The sequence below is a fragment of the Geotrypetes seraphini genome, chromosome 8, assembly GCF_902459505.1.
Source record: "Geotrypetes seraphini chromosome 8, aGeoSer1.1, whole genome shotgun sequence".
Classification (NCBI taxonomy): Eukaryota; Metazoa; Chordata; class Amphibia; order Gymnophiona; family Dermophiidae; genus Geotrypetes; species Geotrypetes seraphini.
Window position 1 is genome coordinate 179,243,072 of NC_047091.1, and position 19,107 is coordinate 179,262,178.

Below are 19,107 nucleotides of genomic sequence, written 5' to 3' on the forward strand. Positions count from 1 at the left end.
CCGTTCACTCACTGTTTCCTCTGGCAGGAAGACTGACTTATTTTCATCAAACCACAAGCAATGTCCTGCCCAGTTAACAACTGTTATAAAAAAAACAAACCCTCCCCCCAACAAACCCAGAAACCATTGATCAGTTCATGGAAGCGGCTGGTATTTTTTGATTGCCTACTGCACTTCCCACACGGCGGTTGCTAGGATTGCAAAGACTTTTTCTCAGCTCAATGTCTGTGCCTTCGATGACGCTACATGCCGGCAAAGAAAAAATGCAGGCAAAATAGCTGACTTCTTTGACTCTCTCCCTTCAGGTCCCCACTTCAGTTCCAGCGGGGGAGGCTAGCGCAAACCTGCCAAAGCTGACGAATCACAAAGGTTCAGCTACGGCGGCGCCTCCAAGAAGGGAAAAAGATAAGAAAAGACTCCTGGTGGTACACCCCCTCTCCACCATTGGCAACGACTCTGACATGCCCCTGCTGAACAGGCTTCAGTGTCCAGCCTCACAGTGGCGTCTTCATCACAGGGGATTCCCGCAGGCTCAGCTGCAGTCTCGCAATCCTCTCTCCTGCTTTCCCTCACAGATTTGCCAGCAGTGTTTGGACCACAAAAGGGTGCTGGGAAAGTTTCAAAAGTCCAAATGGGTGTCTCCTTCACTGGACTGGGAAAAGCCACAGGTACCTCCTAAAAGGTTAGCCCTATCTCCTGTAGTATAAGTTGCTAATTCTCCTGAGACTCAGTCTTTTCAAGCAATGTCAAATTTCTTCACCTTTTTTCAGAAATTTATGCAGGAGAATGTAGGTTTTTTTCAACAAGTCCCTGCACCTCCTATTCCTGTTTTGGAACCTCGGCAATGCCCTTTACCCCTACCCTCTTATAGATTGGAGTCCTGGAACTCCCATTTGTTCCGCTCCAACCCAAGGGCCGTCATCTCCCAGGGAATGGCAGGACCAACAGGAGTCTTTGCCTGGGGATTTAGAAAAACCTGACTAGCCTCTGCCCCAGCCTGCCACAGAGGAGCACTCTTACCCAAAGTTTTTACAAAAGGTATCTTCTCTTCTTAGTGTTACTCCAGATTCAATTCCTTCAGGTATTAAGGATTTCCAACTCATCCTTCAATCCTGTAAGTCTCCAATGAAAGATGTTATTGCTTTACCAGTACATCAAATCCTACAAAATCTTCAACTTAATAATTGGCAGAAACCATGGTCAATATCCACGGCTTCCAAGCGCCTTGAGATTAAATATAAAGTGCAGAAGGCGCCTGGTAATGATTCCCTTCAGCTTCCTCATCATTCTATGGTTTCAGAGTCAGCCATCAAAAAGGATAAGGCTTCCAGATCCATCACTAATGCTCCCCCTGGTAAGGCTTGTTGTCTCCTGGACTCTACAGGCTGCAAGGTCTATCAGGGTGCTATGCGGTCTGCCAAAATTATGGCCCACAAGATTCAGATTTTACATTTTCAGCACTCAATCTTGCAACAGCTAGAATCAGCCACGTCTGAGCCCATTCTTAATTTGCAAGTAGCAAATGACCGATCCCAATGATCTCTGTCAGCATTTGAAGTCAAAGGTGATTGAAACACTCTTATCAATGCATCTCCAGTATTTGATGGAGTTCTGGGAACTATGAAGACTGATGCTTCCCATGCAGTTGGATCAGGTTTATCAGCACCTGATATTTGTTTGCACTGCTTGTCACGACCACAGATACCCCTTTTTGGACAGATGTAAACACAGAAGACAATGAGATGGATAATGAATGGGTCTCGGGCATTGCAGGCACCAAGAAGGAGTATCATTATGGATATGGTCCTGTTGCACAGGGAGCACCACTTAAAGTCACAGGAAAAACGTTTTTGGGACATGTCCTGAAAAATAGCTGCAGTGAAATCAAACAGCTTGATGATGAAAAATACTGACTGGGTGCCCTAGATCTACTGAGGCCAAAAGAGGCCAATAAAAATAAAAAAGAAACTTAGATTTTTCAGGAGTTCCTAACTAAAGTGGCTGGCAGTGATAGGATTTCAACAAATAACACCAGAATTGGGCAGAAAATGCCTCAATTAAACCAGATAAGAGTTGATTGCACCAGGAAAAATAGCAGCTAGTTAGGTCTCATGCAAATGCAGAGGCTGGAAGGTTCTTTTAAAAAGCTGGAGAGTTGTTCCTGCCTAGGACTCCCGTCAGCTGACATTATCCACATGTGAGAAGATATCTTGCCTTGTCATTGCAGTACACAGCTGCTTTCTGGGTATTGTTTGTGTCCTTATTTCTTTTATTTTTTTTATTTCCTTCCTTTAGATTTCAGATGAAGGTCATGGAGTATCTGCTATTGTCAACATGTTGACTATAACTCGGATTCACAATACCATCTCTGCTGTAGCAATCATGAGGAGGTGAATACCTGAAGGATTAGCCACTGTGCACTAAGAGCCTGTCAACTCATGGATGAATAGTTTACTTCATTCAGCACATCTAGCAAAGATATACTGGGGGATCATCAGAACTTTTCAGTAGTTGGGGAGGAGAATGACTAGCTTGGGGAATCCCTCTACAGTGATGATCTAGGTAAAACAAAGCCCTTCCATAACATGGATGAGGCTGGAATTTGGGATCGCGTGCATTATTTGTTTAACACAAGAGATATAGGGCTAGATTCACTAAGCAAACCGATTGTGTACCGATCGGTTTGTGAGCCCTTTGCGATCCAATTTCCCTCTGACCTGATTCACTAACTTGTGTACCGATCCAATTCTGATCTGTGCATGTAAATGAGGAAAACTGCATGCAAAGTAGGTAAGCATGTGATTCACTAAAAAAAAGTCTTGAATACCGACTGGGCTGGACGATCACCAAGAAGCAACTGCTGGGGACCAGTCGCTCACCTCCTTTCCGACTGTCCTACCAGCCCTGAAATAAACCCGCTGTCTGCCGCGACCTGCTCTCTGCCTCCCTGACTCTCCTGCCCTTCCCCCACAGTGCGAGTCCGTGGTTTTAACATGCGGGTTTAAAGCAGGTTAAAACCACGAGCTCGGAAAGTTTTAAAAAAATACAAAAACAGAAAAATAAAGCAGAAAAGAAGCTCTATAAGCATGCGCAGACCAACTACAAAAAATTTAAAAAACAAATAAGATCGCTCACTAGCGATCCGTGTGGTCGGTGGGGGAAGTTTCTCCGATTGCCTCCATTAGCATGGTTGACACTTTGTGAATTCATTGGCCGGCCACGGATCGGGCAGGTTAGTGAATCTAGCCCTTAGAGTTAGTAAGTTGGTGAGAGCAGTGGCAGAGAATAGTTACATGCCATCATTTTTAAAACCAAATGACACATATGTGGTTTAAATTTGTAGGATGATTAATCTAGCAAGAGAGTACGCAAACCAACGTTTTGCATTTGGGAAGTTTATCAAGGATCATCCATTGCACATACAAACTATAGCCCGCATGGAGGTAAGAATCCAATACTAGTGAACAGAAAGAATGAGTGCAAGCATTCCACAGAGCAAGAAATTAGAAAGACAAATGTTTTTCCAACCAAGAGGAAGTTTTTATTGCAAGACTTAACATTCTGTATTATATTAGTGCAAGCATGGCAGGGCAACAATTTGATACAGTGAATTATAATGCTCAGTTTATGCATAGGGAGTTTGTTGCCTGCATTTTTTCATGATTAAATTTCCCCTGCAAGTTAAGAGATGCACAGTAATGGATTGAAGTCCTTACGGCTATCTAGTACGTGGATGTTCCAAAGCATATTATCTGTATTTCTTAACCTTCATTTTAGGCACTTTACATGTTTAATTTCTCAATGTGGCATTTGACAACAAATTCACATTATAAAGCAGTAACATGGGATTCCTTTGTCAGTTTTCAGGAGCTTCTAATGCTCATGAAGTCATTGCCAAAATTACAAAAATTAGATAGCTCTAAGTCTAATAGATGCTGGCACTGTCATCTCGAAGCTGGGACATTAGACCATTTACTATTCTATTGTCCATTGATACTTGCTTTCTGGAAATCAATTTGGGTTCATATTTAATAATTTATTGGAAAATCCTATGATACTGTGTTATTTGGCACATATATCTTTTAACAATAATAAACTTTTACTCATTATGACAGGGGTTGCCATACAGCATATTATGAAAAACTGGAAAAATTGGGACCGGCTGAATTACAGTTTTTGGTGGAATTATTTATGTCACATCTTTAAAATGGAACGGGTAATAGCTATACAACAGGGGAATTTTAAGAAATATCAGGATGTTTGGGAGCCATTAACAAATTATTATAATGAATGAATATTGGGTTTTTCTTTTTGAACATACACGTCCAAGTAGGGGAGGGAGTGTACTTTATGTTGTCTTATATTTAAAGTCAGTTAGTTATTGGGTATGTGGGAGGGAGGGATATTTGGTCTGAATGAGACTTTGATGGAATATTAAGTAATTTTAAAGTGTAAAATGGTTGTATCTTATATTGCACTTATTGTAAGTTTTAAAATTGAATAAAGAATTTTAAAAAAGGAAATAGACTACTGAAGGAATAGACTGCAAAGCTGAGAAATACTGTGACATTCTATAAGCTTCCTCAGTGATGCTGGTCATGGTCAGGCATGATTTAAGAGATCAGTTTTAAAATGAATAAAGATTAAAAAAAAAAAAAGAGAGAGATCATTAAAATGCCAGAAGACATATTCATTATAACTCAAAGTATAAAAAATATAGATCTGTTTGTGAACGGTCATCTTTATTTTGTAGTTTATTGCAGATAGTGAGAATGGCGTTTGATATATATTTGGCAGTATTGTTCATTCTTTTTGCCTTTGCACACAGGTCCAGACTCGTGGTGCATTTCTCTTGCTGATGGAGGTAGCCAAGCTGCTGGGATTAGAGGAAACCAACATGGCAACCAAACAAGACCAGCACATCCTGCGCCTGATGACTCCAGTCGCTAAACTTTATACTGGCAAACAAGTATGGCAGGAGAATTGGAGTGAAGACTGAAGAGGGCTGTGCCATGTTATAAGCAGTGGGCAATGGGGGGAGGAAAGGGGAAGGGATTTGGGATTCTCAGGCCTTTCTTCAGTGTAGCTCAAGTCAAATTACGTATATCCAGTTACAATAGGTATTTTCATGTCCCCAGAGTGCTTATAACCTAAGCTTGCACCTGAGGCATTGGAGGGTTACTTTATCTCTTGTCACATGTCTTGTGCCACTCACAGAGTAGTAACTTTGAATAGTATCAGCATTGCTGTATCTTCAGGTGAAAAGTTCAGCTGTATGAAATATAATGATTTCTGTTTGACAGGCAATTTCTACTCTCTCAGAGGGGCTGGAATGCTTTGGAGGGCAGGGATACATGGAAGATACAGGCTTGCCAGCCATGCTCCGGGATGCTCAGGTACAGGAATTGTGAAAACTTTGTGAACAGACATCACTTAATGTTGCCACTGGCAAGAGATTTTTTAAAAAGTAATTATATTATATATAAAGGTTTAACAAAATATGGGAGCCATTAACATTGTTTTGTAATGAATAGACACCATTTTTTTTTTCTTTTGAAGATAAATTATTCACGGAGGGGAGGGGGGGGGGAATGTACAATTGAAGAAAAAGGTAAAATGAATTAAGAAGAATAGTGTTGAAAGGGAGGGTGGGTGATGGGTTTATATATATATATATACAATTGTTATTATCTTGATGGATTTATCAAGTGTTATTTTTGAGCCTATGTATTACTTTTTATTGTACACTTGTTGAATGATTAAAAAGGAATAAAGAATTTAAAAAATAAAAAAGTAATTATATTCTGCATCGCTTGATAGACCGGTATAGTCCTTACGAATGGGTTATATGCCTCACTGCTACCAGCAGGTGGAGACTGAACACAAACTTGTATATCAGGCTAGAATCTCCCTAGCCACTCAGGCTGTCTCAGTCTCCATCAGTCTCCATAGCAGGTGGTAAGACTAGATCGGCTCCCCTCTTAGTACTGTTGGAATTTTGTTTTGGACTCCTGGGTTCCCCTTTTGTGTCATATAGAGCTTGGACAGGTCCTGTTTCGGGATCCATCCAACCTTGGGGGTGTTAAACCCAGCGGGTCTCATGCTGGGTCCCTTCCTCCACCTCCCCATATTTTAGTAGAGCTGCTTCAGCCGGTAGCCTGGCCCCCTGGTTGGTAAGCCCTTCAGCTTTGAGAGCCATAGAGTCTGTTCTGTAACCCTCCCAAACAAAAAAAACAAACAACACAAAAAAGACAAAATCCTGAGGTGTTCTTGATTTAAAAGGGCTCATTTCCCTTTAAAACTGCCTTTTTACTGTATTTTCTCATCTAACCAGCACTTTTCTTTCAGCTAGGGTGGTTTTCAGCATAATGAGCACTTTTAATGGGGAAAAAATGCTCATTGTGCTCCAGACGCGAGGTACTCGCAGCTGGCCTGTGCAAGTGTTGTGCAGGCCGGAGCGGTGGGGTAGCCTCGTCTGCAGCGGATGCCGGTGGCCAGGGCACACCCCGCCACATGTACCTCATGAGTCGGCTTCAGATCACGGGGAAGCCTGGGCTTCCCCCGACGCCCACACGTAGGGTTCCCCAGCCGCCGATGGTCAGGGAGAAAAGGTTTCCCTTGCCGCTGGAACGGCTGGGGATTCCCTTTTCACATCGGTCAGTTCCTCGGCCTCAGCGTCAGGAAAGTCCCAGGCTTTTCAGACGCGGAGGCCGCAGGAGTTCCTCCTTCATCTCAGGAACCTCAGGTGACCTTCCCCCTGTTAAGGAAATACAGGGGCAAGGTATGGCAGGGAGTCCCTTGGGGCCGCTTAGTGAATCTAAGGGAGGGGGATGGTTGTATAACAGTGCTGTTGAGCCAAGTGTGGGGTGGCAATCATTTAAGACAGTAAATAGAGAGGAGATCGGTCATGTCATTACACATATGTCACCAACACATGCGGTTTGGGATTCTTGTAATTCTAGTATACTTTGGCAGATACCTTCAGTCTTATGTACATTTGTTGCCTCATTTGTTAATAAATCCTTGGTGGGGGTCAACTCCCTATTGGATGTAAGGAATCTGCAGTTACCCCAATACTAAAGAAAAAAGGATTGGATGTTAAGAACTTGAAAAATTTTCGCCCTATTTCGGTTGTACCTTTTTTTGGGTAAGGTGATTGAGAAAGTAGTGTTAAACCAACTGAATGAATACATATTACAAAATAATTACCTTGGTGCATCTCAATTTGGGTTCTGTCAGGCACATAGTGTAGAATTGTTGCTGTTCTCAGTGATGGAGGTTTTACGAGAGGGAATTGATAAACAGAAGAAATATCTTATATCACTTGATGTATCAGGTGCATTTGACACAGTAAATTTGAATAAGTTGCTGGTGAAATTGAAGCATTTAGGTTTAGCAGGGGAGGTCTTACATTGGTTCGCATCATATCTAAAAGATAGAGCTTTGCGAGTAAGGAGTGGGCAATTTGTTTCCAGAATTGTGGAGGTTAAAAGGGGAGTACCTCAGGGCTCTGCTCTTTCTGCAATTCTGTTGAATATTTATATGTTTACTTTGGGGGCGAAGTTTCAGGAGATGGGAGTGCAATATCGAATATACACCGATTTATATTTTATTCTTTTTTCCAGTGAGCAATGCACCCACTGCTGAGCAATGTTTGCAACAAGATATGGAAATGATTGTAGGGTGGATGGATGATTATGATCTGAAATTAAATGTTAATAAAACAGAGGTAATGGTGGTAAAAAGTCAAAGGGATAACTTTGAATTAGAAAGTGTCGATGTGATGGGTGAGAAACTGTTTAGTTAAAAAAGAGATGATGGTATTGGGAGTATGTTTGGATAGTTGTTTGACTATGGAAAAGCAAATATTGAAAACGATTCGGATAGGATATATGCAATTGTAATTGTTATTTAGATTAAAACTTATGCTACCAGCTTATGATTTCCGTAGTGTGGTGCAAGCAGTAGTACTAATTATCCCAGGACAAACAGGCAGCCTATTCTCACATATGGGTGATGTCATTGACGGAGCCCCGATGCGGAAGCCTTGCAAGCAGACTTGCTTGTAGAAAGCACAGTTACTTACCGTAACAGGTGTTATCCAGGGACAGCAGGCATATATTCTCACATGAGGGTGACGTCATCTACGGAGCCCCAGCGCGGACAGCTTTTCAAGCAAACTTGATTGAAGTTTCAAGTTTGCACACTGCACCACGCATGTGCTAGCCTTCTTGCCCACTAGAGGGCGCATCCCCACCTCGTGGTCCTCAGTTCCATATCAAGCAAAGATAAAAGCCATCCCCGGGGAGGAGGGCGGGTTGTGAGAATATATGCCTGCTGTCCCTGGATAACACCTGTTACGGTAAGTAACTGTGCTTTATCTCAGGACAAGCAGGCATGATATTCTCACATGTGGGTGACCTCCAAGCCAACCAAAAAAGGGCAGGTGGGAGGATGGCAATTTAGGAAAACAGATTATGTAACACCGACTGGCCAAACCGGCCGTCGCTTCTGGACAAAGTGTCCAGACAGTAGTGGGAGGTGAACGTATGAACCGAAGACCAAGTGGCAGCTTTACATATGTCCTCCATAGGCGTGGATCGGAGGAAAGCAACCGAAGCTGCCATCGCTCGGACCTTATGCCCCGTGACTCGACCCGAGAGCGGGAGACCAGCCTGAGCGTAGCAAAAGGAAATACAAGCAGCCAACCAGTTTGACAAGGTGCGCTTTGAAACCGGGTGCCCTAAACGATTAGGGACAAAGGACAAAAACAATTGAGGAACCTTCCGATGAGACTTGGTACGTAGGAGATAAAATGCCAACGCCCTCTTACAGTCAAGCGTATGAAGCGCCGCCTCACCAGGATGAGAGTGGGGCTTCGGGAAAAATACCGGAAGGACAATGGACTGATTGAGGTGGAAATCAGACACAACCTTAGGCAAAAATTTAGGATGGGTGCGAAGAACCACCTTATCATGATGAAACACCGTGAAAGGAGGATCCGCAACCAAGGACTGCAGTTCACTAATTCGACGAGCGGACGTGAGCGCAATCAAAAAGACCACTTTCCAAGTGAGAAACTTAAAATGAGATTTGTCGATAGGCTCAAAAGGTGGCTTCATCAGCTGAGCTAAGACCACATTAAGATCCCAAACTACAGGAGGAGGTTTCAGAGGAGGATGGACATTCACTAAACCCCTCATGAAACGAGTCACCAGAGGATGAAGAGAGAGGGAACGACCCTCGAGGTGCCGATGGAACGCCGCAATGGCACTGAGATGCACCCGAATGGAAGTCGTCTTCAGGCCTGACTTAGACAGATGCAATAAATAGTCCAGCACCGAAGACACGGGAACCGAACTCGGGTCCAGATGATTCGAGGAACACCAGGATGAAAATCTGGTCCACTTCTGGGCATAACAAAGCCGAGTCGAGACCTTGCGAGAGGCCTCCAAAATCTCCCTCACCGCCTGAGAAACAGGGATCGAAGTCAGGGGGAGAGGAACCAAGCGGTCAGATGTAGAGACTGAAGATTGGGATGCAACAGCGAACCCCGACTCTGAGATAGCAGAGAGGGAAAGACAGGCAGAAGCAGAGGTTCCCTGACACTGAGCTGAAGAAGCAGGGAGAACCAGTGCTGTCTGGGCCAACGAGGCGCAATGAGGATCATAGTGGCTCCGGTCAATTTGAGATGTACCAGCGTTCTCAAGATCAGAGGAAAAGGCGGGAACGCATAAAGGAACCTCCCCCCCCCAGTCGAGCAGAAAAGCATCCGCCTCGAGACGGTCCCGGGAGTACATCCGAGAACAGTAGAGGGGTAGTTTGCGGGTTTCCGGGGAGGCAAACAGATCCACCTGGGGGGTCCCCCAGCGGTCGAAGACCTCGCGCAGAACCCGGGAGTTCAGTGACCACTCATGCGGCTGGAGAAGACGACTGAGTTTGTCCGCCAGACAGTTCTGCTCTCCCTGAATGTAAACCGCACGCAGGAATATGTTCTGGGAGACCGCCCATTCCCAAAGGCGTAGAGCCTCCTGGCACAGAGGCCAAGAGCCCGTTCCCCCTTGTTTGTTGACATAGTACATCGTCACCTGGTTGTCGGTCCGCACGAGCACCACTTGATCGTGCAGCAGGTGGACGAAAGCTCGCGCCACCAGAAAAATGGCGCGAAGCTCCAACACATTGATGTGGCACCGACGGTCCTCGGCCTTCCACAGACCCTGCGTCCGCAGACCTTCTAGATGTGCCCCCCACGCGTACTCCGAGGAGTCCGCGGTCAGGACCTTGCGGCACGGAGGAACGAGAAACAGCAAACCCCCGGAAAGATTGGAAGAGTTGGTCCACCAACGGAGCGATTGTCTCAAAGAAGGAGTCACTGTTATCGGACAAGAGACTGGGTCGCGATCCTGCCGCCACTGCGAGGCCAGAGTCCACTGAGCGAGCCTCAGATGCAAGTGGGCGAAGGGAGTGACGTGGACCGTCGACGCCATGTGGCCCAGCAGAATCATCATGTGCTGAGCCGACACCACAGATCGCTTCAGACATTGGCGACTCAACCGAAGCAAGGCCTCCCGCCGAAGAGAGGGGAGGAAAGCGCGGAGGCGAACCGTGTCCAGCACGGCTCCAATAAACTGGAGAGACTGCGCCGGACACAACTGAGACTTGGGAAAGTTCACTTCGAACCCCAGTCGTTGAAGTAAGATGATAGTCTGTTGGGTCGCTAAGATAACCCCCTCCCTGGTCGGGGCCTTGATCAGCCAATCGTCCAGGTAGGGAAAGACCTGCAGCCCCCGAGAGCGCAGGGCCGCCGCGACCACCACCATACACTTGGTGAACACCCGAGGGGAGGACGCCAGACCAAAGGGAAGAACCCGATACTGAAGGTGCAAATCTCCCACTTGGAACCGCAAGAACTTGCGGAAAGCGGGATGCACCGGAACATGGGTATATGCTTCCTTCAAGATGAGGGAGCACATCCAATCCCCCTCTTCCAAGAGTGATTATAGAACCGGAAGTGACAACATACGGAACTTCTCCCGGACCAGGCACTTGTTGAGCCTCCGGAGGTCCAAAATGGGGCGCAAGTCCCCGGTCTTTTTCGGGACCAAAAAGTAACGGGAGTAAAACCCCCGCCCCCTCTGATCGAGAGGCACCAGCTCTACTGCGCGGAGGCTCAACAAGGCCCTGGCCTCGATCAGGAGAAGGGCCAACTGGCTCCGAGTCTGGGGGCAAGCTCTGGGTGGCATGTCTGGAGGCTGCACGGAGAAGTTGAGCGAATAGCCCTCTGAGACGGTCCGGAGCACCCAAGCGTCGGACGTGATCCCCGTCCAAGCCCCGTAAAAAGATCTGAGTCGACCCCCAATGGGAATGGGGTCTTGCGGAACTGCGGAGGGGGCCCACCCCCAACCGCACATCCCGTCAAAAGGACGGCGCAGGCTTGGACGCTCCCTGCGCAGTGGGCTTGGAGGGGCCACCCCTACCCTGTTGGGGTGGGCGCCGGGGTGGCGGCCTAGAGAAGGCCGGCGTGGACTTCTGAGGGTACCTCCTCGGGGGTTGCCGAAAAGGTCTCTGCGGCGGGGCCTTAGGTTTTGGGCGCACCAAAGAGGCCAGGGAGCGTTTCTGTTCCGAAAGCCTCTTGGTCGCCGCCTCTAATGAGTCGTCAAACAACTCTGACCCCACGCAAGGCAAGTTCGCAAAGCACTCTTGCAGATTTGGATCCATCTCGAGGGTACGAAGCCATGCCAGCCGGCGCATAGCCACCGCACAGGCGGATACCCTCGAGGCAAGTTCAAAAGCGTCGTATACTGCATGAAACAAGTAGAGACGCAGCTGGGAAAGATTCAACATAAAGGTGGCGAGCCTGTCTCTATGCGAATCCGGGATCACCTCACGAAAACAGGGGAGGTCCTTCACCATCGTACGCAAGAATGAAGAGTACGAAAAGGCGTAATTCAGCACCCTCGTCGCCATCAGAGAGTTCGCGTAGAGGCGACGCCCGAATTTGTCGAGGGTCCGTCCTTCCCTACCAGGCGGGACCGCTGCAGACACCCTGGAAGGCTGCGTCCTCTTAAGTGCCGACTCTACCAGGAGCGATTGGTGAGAGAGTTGCCCCTTCTCAAAACCCTTGGGAGGAATGGTGCGATATTTTGATTCCATTTTGGAGGGCACCACTGCGACCGTCAAGGGGGTTTCCAGATTCCTGAGGAAGGTCTGATGGAGGACCTTGTTTAGCGGGAGGCGAGGGGATTCCCGAGGGGGAGTGGGAAGATCCTGCTCCTCCAAAAACTCCTTGGTGTAATGGGAACCCTCCAACAAGTCCACACCCAAAGCCCCCGCCATATCCTGCACAAACTTCGAAAAGGATGAAGGTCTAGCAGGAGGAGAGGGTGACCGAGACTTCCCCGCCGAGCCGAAGGAAGAGGCCTCGAGGGAGTACCTCGGCTCCCTACCCGACCCCGATCCCAATGAGGCACATTCCTGTGACCTCGAAGGGGTCGGAGAACGAGCCTGCCTAAAGGAACCCCTGGGTGAGCCGCCCGGGGTCCGGGGTATCGAGGCCCTTTCCTTCCGCCCCGGCGAGGAAGCACGGGAACTCTCCCTGACAGGGGACCGAAAAAGGCTGGGGTTATCCATACGGAGGTCCCGCACCCGTAAGGTCTCGTCCCTGGGCGGCGACGAGCGACCGCGCCTCCGAGGTGAGGCCCGAGACCGCTTGGCCTTCCTCGGCCGGCGCCTCGCCCGAGGCTTGCCCGAAGGCGATGAACCTCGCGAGGACTCCGAGGACGAAGACGAGATCCTCCGCACCCGGCGCACCTTGTCGCGTTGGCGCACGCTACGCTCCGGCTGTCCCATCGAAGCCGGGTCCGAGGGCAACGCCGAGGTCGAGGCCGTAGGCGCCTCGGGAGCCGAAGCCCCGGTACCCGAGGCCGAGGTCGCCAACTGCGGGGCATCCGAGACCGAAGCAGTCGAGGCCGAAGCCTGCTGCAGGTGCTCAATGGCCCCGGACAGCTCCGAGGCGATCAACGCCCGGAGCAAGTCCTGGAACGCCGGGATCGACATCCCCGGCGGCAACACCTGTCGACGCTCCTCAGAGGGCGACCTCGGTCTCGAGTATTCCCTCGGGGCGATCGACTTGGACACCTTGGGCTGGGCGGAGGCCGACCCTCCCGCCGTCGAAGAGCCCGAGGATGGCTTCTTGGATGATCCTGGAGCTGAGGAGGGAAGTGGAGACTTACCCGAGGGTTGCTTGGACGAGGCAACCGGCTTCGAAGGCATCGAGGGTCGAGGCGAAGCCGAGGGCCCCGAGGCCGAGGTCAAGGCCGGGGCCGAAGCCGAGGCCGAACTCGAGGCCTTCCCCGACGGGGACTCGACAGAGAAAAGTTCCGCCATGCGGGCCTTACGGCGTGTGAGAGCCCGCTTTTGGAAGGTGGCACACTTGGCACACGAGTCTGTCGGGTGCTGGGGCCCCAAGCACCGTAAACAGCACCGATGAGGGTCTGTTATAGACAGGAGTCGGTCACAACGACCGCACTTTTTAAAAACCCGTGACAGGCCGGGACATGGGCCCAAAAAGTGGCCGAGAACAAACGAGGTTCCACGGCCGCGGCTACCGGGAGCCCCCGGAGCGACGGAAAAAAGAAAACTTTTTTTTTTTTTTTTTAAACTAAAAGGAAAAACAAAGAAAGAAACAAAGCTACACGCAGCGACCGCGCCGAAAAAACGTACACAGCCGCGGCGACAGAAGGCAATTAGAGAGCACAATTTTCCACAGGGCTTCTGGCTCCGCGGATGAAATTGAACTGAGGACCACGAGGTGGGGATGCGCCCTCTAGTGGGCAAGAAGGCTAGCACATGCGTGGTGCAGTGTGCAAACTTGAAACTTCAATCAAGTTTGCTTGAAAAGCTGTCCGCGCTGGGGCTCCGTAGATGACGTCACCCACATGTGAGAATATCATGCCTGCTTATCCTGGGATAAACTAGAAGTTTCGAGTCAGCCGCACCACGCATGCGCGAGTGCCTTCCCGCCCAGCACAGGGCGCATCTCCTCAGTTCTCCGCAGAGCTGAGAAGTCCCTCTTTGACTCTCTGCGTTTAACTTTACTTCGTGCCTTCTCTTTCCACAGTTTGTGTTTCTTTTCTTCACAAATCGCTGTTTTTTTAATTTCTTTTATTTCTAGTTAAAAAAAAAAAAATTTCTTCCGTCCGACTGCCGGGGCAGGCAGCTCGGCTGCAGCCCAGGGGCTTCGACTTTGCGGCAGCTGTTTTTCCTCCTATGTCCTGGCCAGCAACAGGCTTCAAGAAGTGTAGCCAGTGTCAATGTGCGATTTCTCTCACGGACCCACACAGTAGGTGCCTCAAGTGCCTTGGGCCAGATCATCATCAGAAGTCGTCCGAGCGCTGTGCTATTCTTCAACCTTGAGCCCTTAAATGTCATCTACTTTCAGTGGAGAAGCTGTTCGGGATGAATTCAACCACTTCTTCGACCCCGAAGCCGACCTCGGTCTCACCTTCAACCAAGGGTCCTCCTGCCTCCGCTGCTTCGACCTCGTGCCTCATCAGACCTTCTTCGTTTGCAGCGGCTCTTTCCTCGAGGACGTCTGCTGTATCTTCCCCTGTATCCTCAGGTCAGATAGCTCAGCAGAAAGTTCCAGCGGTGGTGCTTAAGGTGCCTAAGACTTCCAAGTCGAAGCACATTTCCACTGCCTCTGTGGAACCTCCAGCCAAAGCAGGTGGTCCGGTTTCAGACGCAGATCCATCCTTGCCAGCTTCTTTCCAGACCAAGTTAGAGAAGCAATTCATTCAGTTCCTCACTAATATGGGACCAAAGCTTGTTACTCTAATCCAGCCTGGGCATTCTACAGACTCCCGCGAGGTTGAGCCTCTTCCTATGCCTCAGTCTGAACCTACACACTCTATGCAGGGAGCAGACTCTCTGCAAGTGTCTGGTCTGGCATCTATGCACGTGAAGCAATGAGCAAGTGCCTCGACAGTGCCTTTGCAAGTGCCTCGACAGGAATCCTCACACTCCATACAAGGAGCAGAGTCTTTGGGAGTGCATCGAGGTTCCTCCATCAAGCCTCTGGAGCTTCGATCTACAGCTACCAGCCCTATCCATTCCTTGGTGGCATCGACTGCTTCCATCTCCGGGGCGAAGTCTCCTCGATCTGCTTCCAAGCACCATTCTCACAGACGCTCAAGGCCTTCCTCGAGGCATACATCCAGGCATGGCTCTTCTTCCAAAGAAAGTCCTTCAACTAAGCCTCGATCTACACCTTCTAGTTCTACTAGATCAGGTGTCTCAAAGTCCCTCCTCGAGGGCCGCAATCCAGTTGGGTTTTCAGGATTTCCCCAATGAATATGCATGAGATCTATTTGCATGCACTGCTTTCATTGTATACTAATAGATCTCATGCATATTCATTGGGGAAATCCTAAAAACTCGACTGAATTCCGGCCCTCGAGGAGGGACTTTGAGACCCCTGTACTAGACCATCGATTCCTCGATCGAAGTCTCCACTTCCACACCTTGAGGACTCAGCGGTTTCGATTGCTTCGTCCAAGTCTCCCTATTCTTTTGATGCCTTTTTTCCTGCCGAAGCTTCATCTTCGACCCAGGCTGCCTCGACGACCTCGAATCCTTCTCGAGGCAAGGCATTAGCGAATCAGCTATCTTTCTCTTCATTTCTTCGTCAGATGGCTATTGACTTGGACCTTGCTGGTTCCAAATACTCTAAGGAGTATCTCAAAGTCGTGCATCTTCCTCAACCTCTGGCAGAGTCACTTAAGCTTCCTCTTCACAAACTTTTGTCTCAGACTTTTACCAGATGCCTGGAGACTCCTTATGCAATTCCAGCTGTTCCAGGCAAATTAGACTCCAGATATAAAACTCTCCATTGCAAAGGATTTGAGAATTCACAGTTATCTTACCAATCTCTCCTTTTGGCGTCATCTTTGAAACATTCCCATCCTTCCAAGGTTTATGCTACCGTTCCTCCTTAATTACAATTTCCATTTTATCACTTATTTTGAGTTTCTCATTGCTCTTTTGCCTAAATTTCTCAATTATTTCGATACTCAAAAGCACTTTGAATTTCAAGAAGTCATAGCTTCTCTATCACAACTCAGTCTTCTTACGATGTCTTTGAGTTGTCTGCCCGGGCGGCTGCTTGTTCTGTAGCAATGCGTCGCCTTGCCTGGCTTTATACCATTGACATGGATCCTAATCTTCAGGACCGCTTGGCTAATATTCCTTGTGCAGGCAATGACCTCTTCGATGAATCTATCGAGGCAGCCACCAAGAAATTGTCTGAGCATGAAAAGTCCTTTGCTTCTATTTTCAGACCTAAGCCAAAGCCAGATCATTCCAACCCTACATGCCCTCCTCCCATTTACCAGAGGCGTTTTGCTCCGAGGACGGCTCCTTACAGTTCGCCCTCCTCCCAAGAAACAGCAGAATCAAAAGCAACAGAAATCTCAACCTTCTGCTGCACCTAAGGCTGTGCAGCCTTTTTGACTGTTTAAAACAGAGCATACCCTCCACCATTCTGTCTCTGAACTATCTTCACCCTATTGGAGGTCGTCTCCATCATTTTTATCACCAATGGGAGACAATCACATCCGACCTCTGGGTGCTGTCAATCATCAGGGAAGGATACTCTCTTCAGTTCACTCAGGTTCCTCCAGAGCTTCCTCCAAGAGAGTATCCTTCCAGTCCATCCCAGACCGCCCTTCTTCTTCAGGAAGCTTAAGCTCTGCTTCGTCTCCATGCCATCGAACCAGTTCCTTTGGAACAGCAGAACAGGGGTTTTTACTCCCGTTACTTCCTTGTTCTGAAGAAGACAGACGATCTGCGGCCCATTCTGGATCTCAGGGCTCTCAACAAATTGTTAGTCAAAGAAAAATTTTGCATGTTATCCCTGGCATCCCTTTATCCCCTCCTAGATCAGAACGACTGGTTATGCTCTCTGGATCTCAAGGAGGCTTATACTCATGTTCCCATTCATCCGGCCTCCCGCCAATATCTCAGATTTCAGGTGGGGAATCTGCATTATCAGTACAGAGTGCTGCCCTTTGGCCTGGCTTCATCTCCCAGAGTGTTCACCAAGTGCCTGGTAGTTGTAGCCGCAGCTCTCAGAAAGCATGGTCTCAGGTATTTCCCTACCTGGACGACAGGCTCATCAAAGATTCAACATCTCAAGGGGTTATTGTAGTGACCCAACGGACTATGTGGTTCCTACAGAGTTTGGGATTCGAAATCAACTTTCCCAAATCCCAACTTCAACCCTCTCAGAATCTACAATTCATCGGAGCTGTTCTGGATACTATCCAACTCAGAGCATTCTTCCTGCAACAATGTCTGGAAGCCCTCCTTCAATTCTGTCACACAGTGTCTTTCCGCTCCTCCATATCAGCGAGACACATGATGGTACTCCTGGGTCACATGGCCTCCACAGTACACAAGACTCCTTTTGCCAGACTTCACCTCAGAATTCCTTAGTGGACCCTGGCATCTCAGTGGACGCAGGTTTGCGACCCACTTTCTCAACACATTGCAGTCACTCCTTCATTGAGACAGTCTCTCCACTGGTGGATGCTCTCTTCCAATCTCTCCAGAGGCTTGCTGTTTCAAACACCCCCTCATCAGAAGGTTCTCACAACAGACTGCTCGACCTACGCTTGGGGCGCCCATCTCGATGGTCTCCGTACTCAAGGCCACTGGACCAGTACGGATTGTCAGTGTCACATCAATCTGTTGGAACTCAGAGCAATCCTCAAGGCTCTCAAAGCTTTTCAACATCTTCTTCAAGATCAGGTAGTCCTCATATGTCAACAAACAGGGAGGGATGGGATCTTCCTCCCTTTGTCAAGAAGCTCTGAAGGTTTGGGACTGGGCAATCCGCCACAACACCATCCCTCAAAGCTGTCTACATCCAAAGGGTGAAAAATTGCTTGGTGGACAACTTGAGTCATCTAATGCAACCTCATGAATGGACACTACATTCCTCGCCTCTTCATCACATTTTTTCACAGTGGGGAACGCCTTAGATAGATCTCTTTGTAGCTCTCCACAACCATAAACTGCCTCAGTTCTGCTCCAGGATCTATTCTCCTCATCGCCTCAAGGCAGATTCTTTTCTTCTGGAATGGACGAATCTCTTCCTGTATGCATTCCCTCCATTCCCTCTCATTCTCAAGACTCTTGTCAAGTTAAAGAACGACCATGTCACCATGATTCTGATTGCTCCTCAGTGGCCAAGACAACCTTGGAACTCCCTTCTCCTTCAACTCAGCAGCAGGGAGCCGTATCTTCTACCAGTTTTTCCATCTCTGCTTATACCAGTGGTCTCAAACTCAAACCCTTTGCGGGGCCACATTTTGGATTTGTAGGTACTTGGAGGGCCACAGAAAAAATAGTTAATGTCTTATTAAATAAATGACAATTTTGCATGAGGTAAAACTCTTTATAGTTTATAAAACTTTCCTTTAACAGTTAAAAGGAAAGATATATAAACTATAAAGAGTTTTACCTCATGCAAAATTATCATTTCTTTAATAAGACATTAACTATTTTTTCTGCGGCCCTCCAAGTACTCTATTTTTTCTGCAGCCCTCACATTTAAAGTTTAATATCTTTTCTTTCTTAAAACTGGCACATTTCAATCACTATATTGAAAATAAAATCATTTTTCCTACCTTTGTTGTCTGGTGACTTTATTTTTCTGTACTTTCAACTATGTTTCCAGGGCCTTCTTGTCCTTTGACTGTTTTTCTCTCCGTCTTCACTTTCTGCCTTGCATCCGTCTTTGGCATTAACTTAATGTTCAATTTTTCTGCTTTCTTTTCAAAATCTACGTTTCCATGTCTTACCTTCTCTTCCTATCTCTCTCTTCTTCCGTCCTATTTCCATGGTCTGGCATCTCTTTCCTTCCTTTCTCTCCCTCCCTCCTTCCTTTCCCCTTGTCTGGCATCTGTCTCCTTCCCTTCCCCCATGCCCTGGCATCTCTCCCTCCCCCTCCATGATCTGATATCTCCTTTCCTTCCCTCCCTTGGCTTCTTCTCTTGTTCCTCTTCTCTCCCTTCTCCTTCCTTCCTTCCTTCTCTTTCCCCAATT

At 48.0% G+C, this 19,107-nt stretch overlaps 1 protein-coding gene across 5 annotated transcripts in view; it reads left to right on the top strand.

Moving 5' to 3' along the window:
• The window catches only part of LOC117365590 (acyl-CoA dehydrogenase family member 11-like), a 241,193-nt gene that overhangs the window by 144,763 nt on the left and 77,323 nt on the right, over window positions 1–19,107 (top strand). For 4 of the 5 annotated variants that reach the window (XM_033956127.1, XM_033956129.1, XM_033956125.1 and 1 more), the window contains exons 8-11: window positions 2,296–2,390; window positions 3,344–3,443; window positions 4,829–4,969; window positions 5,304–5,396. In XM_033956127.1, the coding sequence (XP_033812018.1) occupies window positions 2,296–2,390; window positions 3,344–3,443; window positions 4,829–4,969; window positions 5,304–5,396 (429 nt within the window). The remainder of the gene's footprint in view (window positions 1–2,295; window positions 2,391–3,343; window positions 3,444–4,828; window positions 4,970–5,303; window positions 5,397–19,107) is intronic. The other variant, XM_033956130.1, reaches the window with a different exon arrangement.